Consider the following 20,538-nt stretch of genomic DNA (forward strand, 5'->3'; position numbering starts at 1 on the left):
CACCTACCGTCCTCGTCACACTTCTTCGTTAACAATAGTTAGATTTTTATTAATGGCTTGGTGTTTATTGGTTGAGTTGGATTAAATTTATAATTTTTTCAATTCTATTATTTGATTTAATTACATTAGTTTGTTTAATTTTTATTTTTAAAAAATAAAAAAATCTACATATCTTTAATTGATATTTTAAAGAGTCGTGCTACTAACAAAAGTTATAATTTTGTTAATAATTTGACTTATTCAGAACTTTTATGAAAAATAAATGTTTGACTTATTTAAACTTCCTATCAGAATTAAATGTTGAAATTGAGTTGGTTTGAAGAATAAATGTTTAATTATATATTTCCAATTAGTTGATATATTTTTTTTCACCGTATGCTTTTCTATTATATTCGGCTAAAGGGCTGAATAAACTTATGCAATAAGTTCAGGGACCAAATTGAACTTTATTCCTTCTACAATTGAGTGGCTAAATAATTTAGGGAATTAGCACTCTTTTTTATTTTTTTTTAACAAGTAAAAGAGAATTGGCAGACTTGACTTGCTCCTTGCAGTGCTTCTATGGCACTCCACCTTCCTTTGCCTTGCACGCCCGCGCCCGCGCCAGCGCCCGCGCCCACGCCCACTTCCACGTCCACGTCCAGACACACTTTCCCAGTGATAACAACCATCAATCCACTCTCTCACTTCTCCACATTTTCTCGCACTGATGTGTTCCAGATTCTTAGCTCGGACAAGAAGAAGAGTCTAGGGATTATCCGTTGCAGTCACGCCGCAGTTTCAGGAACACTTGATCGTGAGCTACGCTCGGTGCTTGAACTCGCCACTGACTCTGAGTTGTACGAGCTTGAGAGAATCCTATTTGGTCCCAGGTCTTTGTTTAACTCAAAAACTCATTATATTTTTATGTTGATTTAGAGACTGAATAGGCTGTTGGCTAGACAACATGGTAGTCACCCCTTACTTTACTCGAACTCGAAAGAGATTCGAACTTAAGACCATTCCTATTCTCACAAGTGATTGGTAATATTCAAGATTCATTTTATTTATTTTTTATTAAATCTTTTTTTTAGTTGTTTTTGGGTTTTCGGATGGTTTCAGTTACTTCAGTCCTTTGCTCAAATCCATTACGGGTAATGGAGTGGATGTCGAGTATTCCACATTTGAAGATGACATGGCAGAGCGGGAAGCCTTTATTGCAGCTCTTGAGTCTCGATTCTTATACCTTGCTGCAGATGCAAGGTCGACATTAAGGTAATTGGATATTGATATTAGTTTTATGTTTGGTGTTTAGATTGTTACTCTAATTGATAAGTAATTGAATGAATTCATGAACATTCCTAGGATTAAAAAGCTTATTCCCTCCTAGTACATGAGATTTCTTGCTATGGGAGCTTTGAGAATGGTGTATTGTGTTAATTTAACTCAACTCAAGTTGAGAAATTGTGTTAAACTTAACTTTGAATTCAAGTGAGTTTTAACTTTCCTACTGAAAACTCAAACTTGATACTATGCTTGACATACTCATGCTTCAGTTGATCATCATTGACTTGAGTTAAGCTCTGATTCAAGCTCAATCAAACTCAACTGAGCTTGAGGTTGAGCACAAATTTGAGGTTTTTTTTTGGAGTAAAATGGTAAATTATTTGTAAGTTATACCAAAATTCTTTGTCTGGCTCGCTGCTGAAGTAGAGTTCTGAAACCAAAAAACTCAACTCAAAGAGCTCTGACATAATCAAAGCTGAGTTGCGTCCAAAAACTTCGCACATAGCTTGACTTAGTTGCACTGGTAATTGAATCTACAGTCTCCAAGACTCCAAGTCAAATAGAACACTCTATAGCTCTAACAGTGGAAAAATAGGTTTGGCAAACTGAATTCTTATATCTGGGCTATGTATTAACTATTGTGTTTGGACTGATGCCCGTCTCCTATGGTTTCTTAAATCTTGTGGTAGAGGTTGGAGGCCTTCATATAGAAATGTCTTGCTTGCTGTTAGAAAAAAGTTAAACATTCCTTGCTCAAGAAAATTGCCAACTGAAGACTTAGAAGCCGAAATATTTCTTCACCTTCTTCAAGATCATCCAAGGTATGTTTTCCGAGATTATTGGTTTGGCTGACCTCCTATACTGCACCTCTTTTCATGGATGCATTTATTAGCTAGTCATTGTTGACAGCCATTTGGTACAATCTGTTAATACTTAAAGGCTAGTGTTTTTGAAAAAAAAAAAACTTGTATATGGAGAAAAGTAATTTCCTTACTTTAAAATGTTCTCTAATGATCTAAAGTTGATACTCCTTTCATGTAGTGAAGAATCAGGAACTGTTCCAGGCTTGTGGGAATTTTCTGAGGTTCCTAGTGATCAAGGTAGTCTAGAAATTGGACTTAGGCAGTGGAACGGACAAGCCATTGCTGCTATAAAACTTGGGCTAGCAGAGCTCCAGTCGGTAATTTTAAAGGTATATATTTTTTCAACGACATTGATGTTTATATGTTTAAACTTTTTAGAGGTGATCTGAATCTCCATTTTTCTCTTTGAACTTCTTGTCAGGGTGGGGGTGTGTTTACATTGTCAAGATTTTATCAATTGGTAAGAGGTGTACTTCCATTTTATTTGGTTTATTTAATCTTGAAGTCTTTCTTTCATGTTCTTAAGCTAGTTTGATCTTGTTGTAGTTAGCTAGAAAATTATCAGGGAAGGTGTTTCTGGAAGCTGCCAACTATCAAATTAAAAAGGAAGTTATCAAGAAGGTACATGCTTTGCATTGTATCATTGTTATTTAGTTATTAAAGAAATTTGAAACTGCTCAATGTTGTTTAGGTGTTGCATTGTAATACTTTCTTTAATCTTGCAAAGAATCTTTATTCTACACCAGCTATTGTTTGCTTCACTTTCTTAACTACTAATTATTTCACGTCTTTTTTTGCACTATAGTCGGCAACATTTTTTCAATTTCAAATAAATTTGAGAATGTGAATTGCCCGGCTCAAGCCTGTTGTTGTTTGGGGATCTCCACGAGCTGCATCTAAAACATTAAAAGAACCTATTTGTTGTTGATTGCTTCATTCGTCCCATATTTGACACCTAGCTTGCAATGTGTTATTCCTATCAAAGAATTATTTGTTTTTTGCTGTCTTATTATTGGAAGCTTTAAGCCCATTTGAGACTGCGACGGGCCAAACTGCTTTTTAAATTTCTTTTTTCGTTTTTTAAGTTCTGAAAACTATTTTTGGATTTTTTAAAAGCATGTTTGACAAAAGCAGTTTATAAAAAAAATTAAGAAACTCAATCTATTAAATCAAAATAATACTAACTTTACTTTTTCTTTAACACCCAATAACAATCACTAATAGGCCCTTAGTGGTTGAAATTTGTTATTACTATATGAACAGAACTTAGCAAGGGCCATTCTAATAAGTAAATATTGCATTTCCAAAAATGAGGAATTTTATCATTCACTTGCTGTAGAGATGAGTAAGGCTAATTTTGGGAATTGAATCGACAACCTATGGTCTATGCCCATTGCCCAAGTGTTAAGCCTACCATTAAGCATCCAACATTTGAGCTAGCATCATTATGTAAAAATACAACCTTAGAGTGAGCTTCGCTTAATAATTCACCGAGTGAGCAACCTTGACTTTGCATTGGTGACTAAGCTTATAGTGGATCCTTCAAGTCTTAGATGATGTGCATGTGGTGTTATATTTTATGCACCCTTAAGCATGTCATCGTCTTGTTCATAAATATATTTACTAAATTTTATTCTTGCATGTCATGTTAAAGTGGCTGATTGTATAACATGATATTTGGCTTCATCTAGTTGGTTGAATATTTTCACCATCCCGCTACAATCTTTTTGTTTTTTAATTTTTTATATTTCTTGGATGAGGTTCTATATTGGATAGCATACATAAGATCATTGATGAATCTATTTCTTTCTTTGTAATCAGGGTGGACAATTAGCTGCCATTAACTTGGAATCTAGAGCAGCCTTACTTGCAGCAAAGCAGGTGACAATATCATTTTAGATTTTTATTTTTTAAGAATTCTCCATAATGTTTTCAAACTATTTGATTAATTTTAACATGGTATGGATTCTTCGAAAACCTATTTTCTCATTGTAATAATTAAGGATAAGTTTATTTCATACAAAATATTTTTCCAAAAACATTTTTCACTTATTTCAATGTTTAGGCAACAAAAAAATTGTTTTAATTGAAGGGAGAACCTGCTCATTTTCAATGCAAGACTTTTTTGCTCTTGAAATGGGAAATCTTTTATGGAATTGTCACAATATCGTAAAAAAGAAAAATCATAGAACCTACAAGGGAAATGCATAACTTCATGCTCATTAGTCTAGTCTACCAATCACCATTGATCAATCCTAATTTTTTGGTTCCGCTTCCAGTTTTACTCTTTCTTATGCATTTTTTCTCTCATATGAACTATAAATATTTGAATCGTCCATTATGATATATTAAAACTGATCATTTTGAAAATTCTATAAGAAATGAATAATGATCAATTAATGTATTAATGTCAATATAAATAATAAATTTTGTAAAATAATAAATATTTTATTAAATTTTAAATATATTAAGTAATTATATAATTAAATACAATTAAAATAAAATGTTACAATAATATTTAAAATTAAGTTTAGAAGTTTGTAAAGAAAATTGATTTTTTTATACAATTTGTGAAAAGAAAAAAGAATAAATTAGTGAAAGATTAATGTATAAAATAAATATAAGAGATAAGAAGAGATGTGACTGGTTCTTATATATCTTATACCGTCTCCCCCAAAGAAGTAACACCAATGTCGTTGGTAATGCCATTAGTTAATCATTTATAAAAAATAATGAATTGGTTAAATTTATTTTTATATACCTCCAATGAAAGATATTTCATAAAAAACATAAGTAATCTCGATCGAAGGACTAATTACATATGACATTTATGATTTTATCACAAAAAATTCTCTAGAACTTTTTTCAGCGAGCGAATTAAAGAAATTTAAATTTCTTAATGATGAAGAAAAAGGCTTATATGAAGATACTATAAATATTATGAAAAGCTATATCGACTGAAAAAATTACATTTGTTACAAATTCATATCAATTAGGGTTGAGCACGGGTTTTTCTAGTTCTGTTATTCGAAAATCATTAGTATCGTACCAAATCTCGGTTCTTTTAAAATTTAAGGTATTAGAACCGTACCAAATATAAATGACACCGTACCAAATTGTAACAAATATTTGGGTTCAATACAAGTATGCTCGGTACCATTTTCGATTTTAATATTAAAAGAAAATAATTTTGACTCATGAATTTTATTTCATCATTTAGAGTAATCACAAATTTAAATATTATTAATCTTGAGTCCTGAATTGCCAAAGAAAACATATGAAAGTAGCTGATTAACAATGCACAAGTTAGTAAAAGTTAAACCTTTAAATTGAAAAATAGATGGAGAGTATGCAGCTTGACTTTAAGGTTTTAGTTCGTAGCTTCAAATAAACTCAATAAAACCCATAAAAGAAGAGGAAGTATTTGATCGAAAATTCTAATTGCATTATCCAATGAATGAAATTGTTTAATTGATGAAAGAAATTGATTTTGTGAGGTGTGTTTGAGTGAATTATGGTTGTGGTACTAGTAGTTAGAAAAGAAAATTAGGGCTAGATAGTAATAGTAGTATATATATATATATATATATGGATTTGAATTTTGATGGAAAAGGTTTAAAGACGGAGTTAATAGTTTTGACAATATATCCACCTTCATTCCTTCTTGATTGAAAGGAAACCCTATGGGTCTAGTAAACGAAGTAAATAATAGTAGGCAACATAAAAATAGATGAAAATATTCCATCTCTATTTGCCTTTTTAAGAGGTGGAGTTTCTCTCTCTCTCTCTATTTTGTCTTTTTTGGATTGGATTTGTCCTTTCAGTTTATTTTGTTTAGTATCTCAAAACACACACTATCTAAAATTTTTCTATAATCTATTGATGAAAATTTAATTTTTAGTCACAAATTCCAAAATTAAGGAAAATTTGTTACTATTAACTATTGAATGTGAATTCATAAACAGTTTTTGGATTTGAATTTAAAATTATAATTTTCTAATCCTAATGATATAAGAAAATCAAAATTGATGCATAATCAATCCTTATTAATTCTTTTCAGTGAAAAAGAAAAATTCTTTACAAAACCTTATTTTTAGTTATAACAACAATTATATATGTAACCCCTGGAACATATATTTTATGTGGACTTCTATCTTATTTGTCTATGATTCCTATAGGAAAATTTATGTTCAATGAAAATGGAATACAAATTCTGATAGAGCAAAATAGAATTGCAGTAAATGAGAGGCCTATGTACAAATAGCTAGAATAATGAGATAGCTAGAAACAATTCTACTACATTGGTGAAATTTAATGGAAAAATCTTTCATATTCATAGAGATAGGGACTTAATACACATGGATATAGCAAGTCTCGACTGAATTGCTTTAATAGTAGTCATTATATATTCCCTTCCACTTGTAATATGGAAAAGTGTACTTTAGGGATATTACTTGTTGAGTTGAGAAATCAAACTCTATCAGTTGTTTTATAGATTGTTTTGTAAAGATCAAAGATTTTTGAATTTATCATTAATAATTGATTTGAATTATTTGATTCAATTTCTAATTTCTTCCAAGTTTAGAAATTGAATTAAGAATATCTTCATTTCAAATTATATTGGATTCAAGCGGAGTAATGTATTCTATGAATAATATATGAATGGTACTCTTTTAATCATAACCAAACACATATTTTAATGATCGTTGTGTTCATATTTCAAGAGGAAAAGAATAAGTTCTCGATATAATTTAAAAGTTCGTATATACGTCAAAAGCTAAAATTATAATTTACAATTAGTTTCTAGTACTGCAACCAAAAAAAAAAGTCATTTCAAAAAACATATTTTCCACAGATGTTATTTTTCACTAAAACAATGGACTAAACTAATTTTAGCAATTTCATTCGTGGTTTAACAGCACAATGAATATATATATACTCAACATATGTTATTACCATGTGACAATATAATATTGATGTCCTATTTTATTATTTCTGAATCTCTTAGTATTTACAGGGTTTAGCTGGTGCTGCATCAAGATATCTGGGTTTCAGGAGCATGTTAGCATTACTCGGCCCAATGTATTGATCTCTCCTGCAATAAGAAACATCTTATGAATGTTCAAGCTTTGTCTGTTTCCAATCTTTTCCTTCTGTGTGTTACTTGCATTTAGGTTTGTTTTTGTGTTTTATCTTTTTTTTTCTCCATAAAAAATCCTAGACTTCCTTGGCTGGTGAGAAAGGTTTGATTGTCAAGCAAATATTGATAAGCACTGTGAGAAACATGGGTAGACATACTGCATGATAGTAGTAGGCTTGGGCATGGTTCTTGGAGAACCTGAATCGCCCGAATCTCCAGACTGAAAAGTACAAGATCTAAACTGGATTGAGCACTATGAGACCACATCAGACAGGATCAATTTAAAATCTTTGTTTCTATGCAGTTCTGGTTCCAATTCTGAGCATATATGTTCAAACGATTTAGATTGAATCAAAAAACTAAATTGGTGTCGAAAAATTGTTCACACACACAGAGAGAGATATTAGGACTAAACTATGGTACTTAATGTACTAGGTAAACAATTACTACATTAAATCAAATAATCTAATATTAACACGAGCTTTCTATATGAAGAAAAAGTTATCTTTTTTCTTTTCCTTTGGAAGAAAGAAATAGCATTCCTTGTTGAAACAAAAAAGTATTTCTAGTTTAAATGTTCATAGTTTAACAAGATATTCTTATTCCAATATCAAGATGAACAATGTGAGTGTTGGCGCTCCATAGTTTTCCTGATTGTGTACTTAAATTGTAGCTCCTTAGTTTTGTGTAGATTTTGTAATTTCTTAGTGCTTATGTCATCATGGATAAATGTTGGAACTTACTTTTTGTTGATTGATTAATAATGTCAAAGCGAGTTTGTTTTTCCGTTTTCTCGTCATTATGTGCTAGACAGTGACCTTTTTTTAAGCCTAGTACTTTGCCTTCTGGTGTTCCTGCTGAGAAGCTTGTGCACAAAAACTTGGAGTTTCTATAGCTTAAAGTTTTAAGACGATTAAATTGTTGCTTATGATTATTTTATATCTTTTCCAACTACCTATTTTTCTATTTTCTTACAAAATTGGTGCTATATGTAATTTTCCTTAGTGCCTATCTGTAGGCCCCTAGAGCTAGAGATATGTTCAACTTTAATTTTGTTACTTGATCATATTTTTCTGCACAAACTGGTTTTATTTCCATTCTTATCTGTTTTATTGGGTCTGCACAAAAGTGTGTAGAGTATAAAGCGATACAGATGTAAAATATTGAAAAGGAAGGAGGATACTTGTTCAAGAAATTCTGCAAAATCTGGTCCTCTTTAGCTGTTCCTTGATAGCTATCATCATGACCATGTGAAAGGTTCTAAATCACCAAAATGTAGGGTGGAGGGCCAGGAGTGTTTGTGAATGAAGTCAGTGTGCTTAGGATAATGATTTTCTTGCTCTGATGTGTTTCCTTTAATTTTCATTTTCCTTTTTCCTTTCCCCCTTCTCTTATATTTCCCCTTTTCATGCTATTGTTTGTCTAAACCTATGCTTCTGTCAGATTACTTTTATCAAGCCAAGTGCCACTGCTTAATCACAACAGATATATAATTAAACAATTTATTCTTCTTCTGCTCTAGTTAACCGTCATGGTAAATCTGCCTAGATCTAGATGACACTGGTCAATTTGACATCTCATTGTTGTTAGATCTGTTGGAATAACATATATAAAAATGGGAAGGGGAAGGTGGACAAACAAATTTATCAAGAAACTCTTCCGTATTGCTGTCTAAAAATTGGTTAGTGAATTAATTTAATATATTTAAGTTTAAATAGAAAACAAAAAATTCTATGAATTAGGAATTCAATACCGTAATATCTTTTATAATTTAATAGTTTTATTTTACTTGGGTTACAATTTATTTAAGATAATAAAACTTTAAAAGAAAAGAACTGAGAGTTTTTCCTTGTTTGAAAGAAAAGAATGAGTTATGTGGCTACAAGTTAGTTTATTATGGGAAATTTGATTGTTTATGTATTTGACTTTTCCATTTCTTTTGACTCTTGGTTTAACATTAATTACTAATGAATACTAATATATTTACATTTTTAATATAATATGATGAGGATGTAGATAGTAGCTATTATATTACTTTTTAACTTTTAGGGTTGGTTAATTTTCATTTCATATATATATATATATATATATATATATTTGTTTATTTTTAAGATTTTTACTTTTAATTTTTAATTATTCAATTGCTGAGTGTACAATTATTTTGTTAATAAAAAGTAAGTATATAATTATAATGAATCACATGTGTACAATCTAATATGAACTATAATTGATTTAATCTATTGGCAAAAGGATAAAAGAAGGTAAAAGTAGATGAATTAAATGTAATATAAAATTTATTTCATCTATTTAAAAACAAAAGTGTCTATGATTCTAAATCTAGTATTCTTTTATCATACGAATAACACTGGGTGCAATTATTAACCTTCACTTCTAAATGTGATATATAGTACTAATGAATATAATGGGGTATAAACAGTAGCTATTATATGAATTTTTTTTTAAACTTTTAGTGTTGCTTAATTTTTATTTTATTATTTATGTACCAATTTTTAGAATTTTTAATGTCTAATCATTCAGTTAACGAGTTTGTAACTGTAAGTACTTACATTCTTGTACTATTTAGTATGAAAAATAAATGATTTAATAGTTTCATTACAAGTTCTTAAATATAACCTTTTAATAATTATGTTATATTTAATTTTTGTGAACAATAACGAGTCAAGTTATTAATATTCACGTGCGTCTATGTGGATAAAAAAAAACTAGTTCATGTAAAGATGGTAAATATTTTGCTTGTTTCCTACTCAACTGTTTGCATTTGGCTTAGTTGGAGAGTTGTTTTATTCTGTACCATCTTTGAGCAAATAAAAGAGATGCAATAGTGAAAGAGGCAGGAAAAATAAAAAAATTCTATATCACCATTTCATTTACATTGTTTTCTCTCTTTTGCAGGCTGTGGGGAACTTTTCTGGCAGATGTTGTAATTCAAATGCTTGGAACTGATTATGCTAGAATCTTGCGAGCAATTTATGCATTTGCAAAGGTAAATTTATGGTCATGGTTGTTTAATTCTGTTCAATTTTGGTAATCTCCACTCCAGATTCTATTGTGTATGTTTCTGACATGTTTAAACATGCTCACATGCTACATTCTGGTTGTATGTAATTTTGTTTACAACTTGCAATGGAATTTCTATCTGTTTGGATGGTCCTGTAATGGTCAATATTGAGGCATTGATCCAGTTTTGTGGACCTTCCTTTGCGTTGGGTAGTGGTGGCATGGGTTGCACAGTGAGTTGGCTGTTATACGAACTTGAACTATCAAGTCATGAAAAGATTCAACTAATAAAATCATGACATTTCACCCAATTAGTCCATGTTAACTTTACTCTAAAAAGTTAACCGTTTTGTTAATCCTTATTGATCCTAGTTAATTTATAGAGTAGCTGATACGCAAAAATTAGATGAATTGTTATAATATTTTTGGCAGAGTTTTTTGATGGTGTTGTGGATCAGGACAATATAACAATTTCTTCCTTACCTCGAAACCAACTCTTGGCTGGGGTGACTAGGACCTTGTGCCCTAGATTTTAAAAGGGCGCAGCCCAATGCTAATTCTTAGGGTTGGTTTGTAAAAACTCTTAACTCAGTATGCCAAAATCTTCATTTTGGGTTGATAACTCAAAATTCTAAGCTACTAGTGGTTTAGGCACCCGACGTGTTTCTCTAAATCATGTGACTTGAGTTGTGATGCATGCTTTTGTGAATTCTTTAATTCAAATATGCATATACATCTATCTATAATTAGTGACTCCTTACTAAACTCTTATAGATTGTTTATTTAGACCAGTCATTAAAGTCATTTTCTAATTGACTATTAAATTGAAGTAATTAATTAGTTAAAATATGATTCAATTGGAATACGGAAAGATTGATTTGATTAGAATAAGAAAAGAGTGATAATTTAAAATAGTTAATTATTTAAAGTACAATTTAATTTCAAGAAGAAAATAAAGTTAATTAGAAAAAATAAGAAATAAAATAAATTAATAGAGTTTTTAGGTAATTTCACTGGGAAATTAATTAAAAAGAACAAAAGTATTTAACTTTTTTATGTTCCTAATGCAAGTTTATACCCTCAATGATTGGTAAAAGAAGAAAAGTGTATAACACTTTTATGTGCCTAATAATATGTTTATATACTTACTGCAAACCTCCATTTCTTTGCCCTACTATAATAGAGAAATATCATCAACGTTATCTAACTTAACCTGGGGTATAGCAAGTTAAAATTTAATTTAAGAATTTTAATACCTAAAATTTGTGTTATGATATTAAGCAACTCATGATTGGAACAATTAGAGATGTATTTTGCTTAAAATTCCTACAACTTGGTGGATTTTTATTTGCCAAATCCAATTAAAATGACCAGATGAAGCTTTATTTAGTAATTTATTACTAAGAAGCATGTATTAAATTCTTGATAATTGTTTTCAAATTTTATGTCAATTTGGGCATTTACATTTTAATAATTTTATATTATTCTTTAAATTAATTCTTAATAAATTAACTTCTCATTATTGATTTGAGGCTTTATTTAATTAATGGCCACTTAACACTACTTCTAATTCTAATAAGATATTTATACTGGTTAGAGGGTAAAACTAATAAAACCCGCAAACTGCTTTTTCATGTTTGGGAGGGTTACATTTTTATTCCACTAATTGGGAATTGTATTATAATTAGGAATTGCAGCATCCTTTACAATTCCTTAAATTAATATTAATTTTCATATATGATTTAATGATAGCCTAATTAGTTTGGGTTTAGAATAGGCGCTGCTACTTGAGAAGATTGAGTTAAAATAAAATTCTGTAAACTAAAGGCTTTCATGATTGCTTATACAATAATGATACTACTGAAGTGTAAGAAACAATTAGAGGTGTATTTTGCTTATAATACCTAAAGTTATGTGCTTTTTTCTTTTTTTTTAATATGTTTTTGAAAGAAAAGCTTCATTCACTGAATAAATTAAAACACAGGCATATCAGTCCTTACAAATGGTGATAAACTTGGTGAGTGACAATCCAACCAAGTAGTTTCATAACCCTGATACAAAGAATCCTTAGCTAAACGATGTGCCAGCCTATTTTTATTTCTCTGGGGATATACATGAACTGAACCTCTTGAACAGAAGAGGTTTCTTGATGAATGTCAACACAAATTCCACCTAGAGTAGTCAAATTTGCTTGATTTACATTAAGCACATCAATAACACACTTAGAATCTGAACCAGAAAAGCATTAACCAGAAAAGCACCCTCCAAGAGATCCATTGCCTCTGCTTCAGTTGGAGACCATCTTGCATTAACCACTCTGCTCTAATGACCAATTACTGCCCCTGTTTCAGTCCTAACCACACAAGTCAAACCAGTCAAACTTTGACAATCATTAAGTGCAGCATCTGTTTGTCACTAAGAATTTGTTACTCAAAATATTAGGCGAAGGAGGATCCTTCCATTTTGTACAGAAGGAAAAATCTGGACACCTCAGAAGTCCATCCATAGAAACATTGACATAGAGTATAGTGGGAAAAGGATCATCACATGAACAAATCTTAAAAGAAAAACAAGAACAAGTTTCAAACAGGAAACTTGAATTCTCAAGTCTGAGAAAATCATAACGGCTTTATAATACTAAAATTGATGGGAAGTTAATATCCAAACCCTACAAACAAGTATTTATAGATTTCTAGCAAATAATGGCAAAAGAGTAAAATAGGATAAAATCAATCATTTAGTTCATGATTTAACGGTCATGACTAGCATCATAAGTTAATTCCTGCAAAGTAACATAATAACTTACGATTTGTGTTCACACCCGTGAGATACTGTGCCATGCTTGTGATGAAACCTCTCCTTATCGACCCTCGCTTGGCAGAAGGCTCCATGGGTTGCTGTCACGCCCATGCCATTCGTCACGGCTTGAACTCTGAACTTTGCGCCTGCGGCTGCTGGAAGATGCCTCATCAAACATCCCTTGGCCAAAGTCAATAGATCTGAAAGATATGAAGCTTGATTGAGAGGAATTAAATAAAAGAAGTTAAACAAAATCCAACGTTCCCTATCTACCTTGCGGAACATCTCTGTTTTATTTCCAATATTAACCACTCTTCCTCCTCCTGTTGGTTCCCTAGTAATGCTAGGTGTTGATGGTCTGAGTGGAGGGCGGGAGCGCGGTTGGAGACTTTGCTTCCAAGGTCTCTCATTTTTTATAAAATATAGCTGTTTTGATGATTTACATGTAGGCAGTTGCGTAATGGGTAATTATCTGTTCAGTATTGATGTTGGGATGGTGAATTTGAGGGCCAGGGTCTGACATTTTTCTTCTTTTATTTTTCTTTCAATTTTGTCTTATATTCCAGTCAGAAAATAAATTTCAAGGAAACCTCTGATACTGGTCAGAGCCCAGCTTAAGTTCATTTTCTATCATCTTTATCATATCAACTAGGTTGTTAGCTAAGCCACATGGTTACGATTGGAGAACTGCTTTTAAATTTTGTAGTCTTGATTATTAGCAGTTTTTGCTTTTGTTTGGTCAGATGAGACTACCTGAATAATGTAATAATTTATTACTTTTTTTGCTTGCTGTATTCGTTGCGCTTTTTTCTCCTCTGCAAAATTTTATGGCACATGAAACCAATCTTGGTGTCCAATCGATTACAGAAATTAAACATGTTCTGCATTTCTACTGAATGCCTTTCTAGTGAACATTAACATTGTAGTTGGTTTCTTTGTTTACCACTAAGCTTGCTGTGTTTGCCTCAGATTCGCATCACCCGTACGTATAGGCTATCTGACATTGATTGAAGTCAAAGACTGCATCAGTGTTTTGCAAGCTACATTGAAGCTCCAATTGGTTCGTTTCTCCACCAGACCAGATGTAGATTAAAATTAGGTGACAATCCCACTTCTGTGAGTATTTTGCTTCTGATTTGCTGTTTGCTAGTGTTCCTGTATATATAATGTTCTAGATTTGAGCTGCAGCCTGCAATCTATTCTTATTGATTTTAGAAAATGAGTAGCAGCAATTTGGAAATTGAACAACTTCTAACTTCTGCTTCTCTGAAAAGTAACTTTTGCTTCTTATTGTCCAAGAATTAACGGTTTTTACCTTTGGTTTTCAGAATTGCAAGAGACAAGAAAGCAAAAAATGCAAGCTAACTCGGTTTTCCTATTAGCTTGAGAGTGATGCAAAAAGAATGTTGGCTCTTGCATTGTATATCAACCAATTTTTCTTTTTCCTTTTTTTCTTTTTCTCTCATCAATCTTTAAATCATGCTGCACCTAGGCTTGGTTTTTGTAGTGCTGTATATTTTGATATTTTGTTGCCTATGTCTCTGGTTAATGAGCTACTTTTTGTTTTTGTTTTTTCAGAGAACTCTTCAAATTGTGTCACGTTTTTTGTACAGAAACTGTTTGTCAAATTTATAAGTGAAATCATATAGATCTCTTGATAATAAATTGGATTTCCTCAAGAATCTTAGAAAGCTTAGACTAGGGATTTCCTCTACCCAAACTTTGTTGAAAATCTAACCTAGCAGCAGCAGCAGCAGATGGGCTGCTCTGTTCCCTCCCCCAAGGAGGTGACTCCACAGCAGTCTGTAAGACAATTTCGAAGTTTATTTAAACAGGTTTCTTGTTTTCAAGAAGTGAAATAACATGTAGACAATCACTCTGTACAGTAACATTTGGAAAAGAAGCATCAGCCTCGTATCTAATGCAAAGAAAATATCATGAGATTCAGCAATATCTACCTGCCAGGGATTCTGAACAGATATATCTGCAAGCAGCATGGTTTCCCTTTATCATTCCTTTTGATTAGACCCGGCAGAAGTTTGACCAGCATCAGTGATTGATCCAACGTGTGCATGGTGGGTGATTCTATGCTGTTGTACTCCTTTACTGTTTTCTGGTATTAACTCCTTGGAGAAAACCTTGTTCGCCATGCCTATGATCTGTTAAGGTTCGACCACACAGTTATCCCAAATTGCTCCTCATTTTTGCTGCAGAATCAAAGGTCAAAAGGAAGCTGAAAGAAGCAAAAATAATAGGTTAACAACTGATTTTATTTGGTACGGGTTAAAGAATAAGATTAAAATAAAAATGACATAGTTAAATGTTAAATAGCTTCCAAATATATATTCATTTAAAAATTGGAATAATTGGTGCATCAAACTAATTATTTCTGAGCTCATTTGTTTAGCAATGATATTTTTCTTATGTTCTAATCATGGAGATGGACATTGAATTGGATTGATGACACAAAATGCATATGTAAGGTGAACCTCTATATATATATATATACTAAATATTTTTATTACATAAAGTTTGAAAAAGCTGAACCTTTTTATAAAGAGAAAAATAAAAAAAAATTTAAAAAGTTTCAAAATGACAATATTTTTTTTCTTTTAAATAAGAAAGATAATTGAAATGAAAGAGATGAGAGAAATAAAGAAAAGAAATGTTGAGATGTAAAGAAAAAGAATACTTCAAGGAAAAAATTGAACATACTTCTTAGATCCAAAAATCTCAAGTTCTTTTAAATCAAATCGAAAAACTGTTTTAAAAAATATCAGAATTGAAATAATTGAAATTAAAAGAATAGCATTGATCATAAAATGACTTAATAGTTAATAGTATCATGAATAATAAAATTAAATTTAATATTCATTAACAATTAATTCTAGTTATTTATAATTATCTTTTTTTTTTTGTCACAACACACAAAAATACCACTCTTTTCTTTTCTCGTAAGAAACAATGCTACTCTTTGTTGCAACTCTCTTCTTCAGGTGAGTTTTCTATATAATTGCAAACTTTTTTTTTTGTCTGTTCATAGTTATGCAACTGTTTTTATTGTTGGTTTTAAAAGTGAAAGTAACTATATAATGTGATTCTTAGTGTTCTTCTTTTGTGCTGATTAATTTATAACTTCTTATTGCTTTTGTTAGTTCTTCACTTTTAAATTTTTATTTTGCATCATTATTTATAGGACATTATAAAAATGTATGGTTAATCTTGTATTAACTAATTAAGGTCATAAAAGCACAAGATTACATGTATAATTATGTTTAGAAGTATTAATGTGTAAGTATCAAAATAACATTAACTAGTCGACTTGTATCGTATTGAAAAAAAAGATTAGTTCAATACAATCCAATGCTATTTATATTTGGTGTGATTTCGATCTCTTCCATTTTAAAAGAACTGAAATTTGGTACGGTACTGGTTCTTTAGTGATAACCGTACTGACCTGATATTTGCTCAGCTCTAATAATCACCGATGTCCATCATAAAAATCTAATACTTTTTATTATGAAATTATCAATTATATATGGATGAAATTCTTAATTTGTCAAATATATAAAAGAATTAGTTTCATTCACTAACAATGAAATATTTTAGTATATGAAAACTTTTTAAAAATTATATTATATTAATTTCAATAAATAATTTATTTTGTCATTTATTAAAAGTATATGAAGTTTTAATTTACTGGAGTATATGACTAATTGAAAAATAAAAAAATGGGTTAACAATTATATTAATTTTTAAATTTTATTTATCTATAATATAAATATATAATTCATTAGTATAATAGAGAATCTCTTCCTCCAGTCCAAGATTCTTACTTAACACATGAACTTGACCTAAGTCAGGAACCATCTCCCCACCAAATGAGACAGCATAGATAAAGGACTGGTATCATCTTGTGTAGAGACAGATGAATAGGACACATAGATATGGGCAGCTCTTCTTGTATCGGCCTCCAATCCTACGTCTTTTAGCAGCTCTTAGAATGAGAGGACTTTCCATACTTTCAGTAACAATCGTATCCATTCCACCTTCAGGCGATCTCAAAACTTCATTTTTGCTGCTTACTACGGATCCAGTCCTACTATCCATAAATACGCTTGAACATGGAACATCTACTCTTATTCCCATAGAGTCGAACTTAACCCGTTCCCAACCAGTTTTCACAAGATTCAAAAAAACTGCTTTCACCCTTCTATTATTATATATAATACAACTCCACCCGGAGGTTTTGGATAACCGGGGACTTCACATACTCACGAATTGAATTCGAACCAATCAAGCGACTTGCCCTTATACTAGTGGGTTGTTTCTTTTTCTCTCTCTATCTCTTTGCTTTATCATTTTTCTTGTATGGATAAATCACCGATTCAAGGTTGGAGGCACCAATTACTCCTCATATTGTTGTATTTAGTAAGGCATCACTTGTGCCGACAGTTCCTCTTTCTCTTCTACAGTAATTATGTTTGAGCTTTCAAATTAAAGATTGGGAGACATTCTTGGAAGAGAGAAACAGAAGAAGAAAAAAGATAGAACAAAGAGAGTATTGGAAAGAGAAAGGGCGGGATTCTACATTTTATTTATTTATCTAATAAATAATTTAATTACTAAAAGAATCTAAATGTTACATTTGTTATTAAATCTAGCACATAATTTATAAATTTTTGTGCTATATTTTAACATTGATTTTAATTTTAATATTCAGTAAAATTATCTGCCAAATTTACTAACATAGCGTGAACTCAGCGATAAAAAAATTGAATCGATATTAGAATTATTGACTCGTTCCATCATTAATACATTACTATTTAAGTACAGAAAATTAATATATTCTTTTGTTAACTTTTCATGCAACACTTTGATAATGAAAGTGTTGATTCAATTCTTTTTTTTTTATTGTCGCTATAATTTATGACACATCAATAATTTTGATTGATAATTTTACTGAAAATTAAAATTTAAATCAATGTTCAAATTTGATACAAACATTGAAAAAATTTAAAAAGTATATGCTAGATTTAACAACAAATACAAAATACAGGAGGTTTTTTTTTGCAATTAAGCTTTTAATAATAATAATAGTTTTATTTTATTTTTGTTTTGTAGTTAAATTTTTCTTTTTAATGACATATCCTCAAGCAATAAGACAAGGAGAAAGACCTTTTAAAAAAAATAAAAAATGAAATATTTTATTTAATAAATATAACATCACTATGTGATGCAAACTAGTAAAAATGGGATTATTTGAGGCAAAAACAAAAAGTCCTATGCTAAATTAGTCTTAAAAGCTAAAAATAGTCACATTGAGTCTCAATAATAAGTATGGTCACCAAAATGAACTTTATTTCTTGAGTTTCTATGTTAAATGTTAACTGAGGAGCTTGGATTACAAATTTTAGAAACTTGGACTGCTTATTTACATAAAAAATAGTTTAAGAACAAAAATCCACATTTCCCCTACATCAATCAATGCCTGGCTTTAGCCAATTCTGGCATCATAAATACACAAGTTCAAAGACCAATGCCTGAAGTCTTTAGCATATGGGCACACAGGGCAAAAGATAGACGAGCCAAAGGCCTATGCCTAACACTTGAGCAACAGATCCCCAAACTGGAGATACAGAAGTTGCCTTATTAGACTACAAATAAACTTCAAAATAAAAAGGCAATGCATGAAATCCTTCCCTTTCCCTTTAGAAATCTCAGTTACCAACTTACAATTTAACCCAATTAGTTTCAGACCATATTTTCACTTTCTTTGCAAGATAAAGGAATAACTTCTCTATTCCATCAATCAAATAGGCATTAGAGAAAGGCATATGCTAAGTGAAATACTAATTACCAGGCTGAATTTGGATCCGGATTAGCCCACAGTGGATGGATTAACAGAAAATATCTAAGAAAAAAAGTGAAAACTTTTTCTAAGGAAGAAAAGGGATGTTTTAAAATCTTATTTCAGTATTCAATACCATATTATTCAGCGATGATAAAGTAATAATGAGGAATTTCTAAATAAAACCTTCTTAGATTAAGACATACATGGAGGAGTTCCATACCAATAACCACACAATGGTGGGTAAATAAGACATCTCTAAATTCCAAAAAGAAAAAAGAGACATTACCCTTCATTAGAAAATTCAAGGTCCAGATTGAGTCAATATCCTGCCAATTTCAGAACACACAAAAGCATCAAGACATGCATACTGAACTTGATCATGAGATAACCACATACTATCCCACCTGCTCATTGTAACCCTTTTAGGCTTCTGAATCTCCTTCCCCAAAACTTGCTTCACCAGCTCCTTCAACCCAGCATTCTTCAACTCCTTAACCCCTAAACTCTCAGCTGCCACACGCCTCAATTCCATCACATTCCCTACACTCAACCCATAATCCTCCACCAGCTTCTCAACATCACTCTCAATCCCAACCCCAGCAAAGACATAACTTGAGTTCTTAAGAAAGTCGAAAAGAGATTGCGGGATTCTCGGGGAATGTATTAGCTGATAGATAAGGCATCTGCTTCCGATGCACAGTTGCAGAGTGGCTACTGGATTCTCAATATGACGGCTGAAATTGGGACGCCACTCCACGTCTAGGCCAACGATGGTGGGCTGAGTTTGGTTGTTTTGGCCTTGGGTCTCTATCAGCCATTGTTCTACGAGAGAAGGAGAGTGGGTTACAAGGGTGTGGATCTGGTCGGTGAAGAACGTGATGTCGTATAGATTGTGGGTGTCGTTGATCAGTTCGTAGTCTCTGATACCTAATGTCATTTTGTTGTGGTAAACAAGATTTCACAGCGGCTACGCAGATCTGGTATTAGGGTGGAATCCAATTTTCAAATTTCTAGGGATGGAAGGTTACAGAGGCCTTCCATACATATCATTCCATAATTAATGTACAACTCCAATTCTACCTCTATTATAATTTCAATAATTTAAAAAATCTATTGAAACTTTAGATAAATATTAAACAAAATAAATTTAATAACAATTAAAATATACACCATAATCATATAAAAATGCTATAATTAATTTTTATTTAAATATTTTTAATTTAACTTTAATAAAATATAAGATTAATATTAATTTAAATAATTCTATGTTTATAATATCATATAAACTAATTAAATTACTATATATTGAGTAAATAATACTTAATTAATTGTAAATTGATTTTTCTAACTTACAAAAGTAATATAAAATCTAAATCTAGCATTGACTTGATTCTTTTAGTAAAAACGGGAGCCAAGGCTCTACTCTCTTATAGGATAAAAGTCCTCAAAATAAATTATAACTTGAAGAATATATTTTTTTAATATTTAAAATGTTTATAATAAATTTTTATATTAATTAAATCTTATATAAATCAATTTATTTTTAAAAAATAAAATTTAGATCAATATTATAGTTGAAGGATTATACTAAATTTTTT

General features: G+C 30.8%; 2 protein-coding genes across 5 annotated transcripts; one reads left to right on the plus strand and one right to left on the minus strand.

Moving 5' to 3' along the window:
- The first annotated feature begins 492 nt into the window (after positions 1 to 492).
- LOC8289104 lies at positions 493 to 14,751 on the plus strand. 4 transcript variants are annotated; one of them, XM_015724477.3, is made up of 11 exons: positions 493 to 872; positions 1,102 to 1,254; positions 1,956 to 2,087; positions 2,308 to 2,458; positions 2,551 to 2,589; positions 2,676 to 2,750; positions 3,951 to 4,010; positions 7,138 to 7,211; positions 10,183 to 10,273; positions 14,056 to 14,202; positions 14,415 to 14,751. In XM_015724477.3, exons 1-10 carry the CDS (start codon positions 562 to 564, stop codon positions 14,095 to 14,097), a joined length of 1,128 nt encoding a protein of 375 aa, XP_015579963.1. In that variant the 5' UTR covers positions 493 to 561; the 3' UTR covers positions 14,098 to 14,202; positions 14,415 to 14,751. The 4 variants fall into 4 exon arrangements, with proteins under 4 accessions (XP_015579963.1, XP_015579964.1, XP_015579965.1 ...); XM_015724478.3 differs by having other exon boundaries at positions 14,056 to 14,185; XM_015724479.3 differs by having other exon boundaries at positions 494 to 872; positions 7,147 to 7,211.
- A 4,356-nt stretch (positions 14,752 to 19,107) lies between these two features.
- Positions 19,108 to 20,010, minus strand: LOC8289101 (Werner Syndrome-like exonuclease). Its single transcript, XM_002527636.4, has one exon. It carries the CDS (start codon positions 19,875 to 19,877, stop codon positions 19,242 to 19,244), a length of 636 nt encoding a protein of 211 aa, XP_002527682.1. The 5' UTR covers positions 19,878 to 20,010; the 3' UTR covers positions 19,108 to 19,241.
- Positions 20,011 to 20,538: the final 528 nt, after the last annotated feature.

The sequence above is a fragment of the Ricinus communis genome, chromosome 3, assembly GCF_019578655.1.
Source record: "Ricinus communis isolate WT05 ecotype wild-type chromosome 3, ASM1957865v1, whole genome shotgun sequence".
Classification (NCBI taxonomy): domain Eukaryota; kingdom Viridiplantae; phylum Streptophyta; class Magnoliopsida; order Malpighiales; family Euphorbiaceae; genus Ricinus; species Ricinus communis.

What these genes read in the sequence shown, in the direction of transcription:
- LOC8289104 (XM_015724477.3), top strand. Translation starts at nt 562, where the DNA reads ATGGCACTCCACCTTCCTTTGCCTTGCACGCCCGCGCCCGCGCCAGCG. An exon ending in AAAAGGAAGTTATCAAGAAG is followed by an intron (nt 2,751 to 3,950) that starts GTACATGCTTTG and finishes CTTTGTAATCAG; the next exon opens with GGTGGACAATTAGCTGCCAT. An exon ending in CCTTACTTGCAGCAAAGCAG is followed by an intron (nt 4,011 to 7,137) that starts GTGACAATATCA and finishes TGAATCTCTTAG; the next exon opens with TATTTACAGGGTTTAGCTGG.
- LOC8289101 (XM_002527636.4), bottom strand. Translation starts at nt 19,877, where the DNA reads ATGACATTAGGTATCAGAGACTACGAACTGATCAACGACACCCACAAT.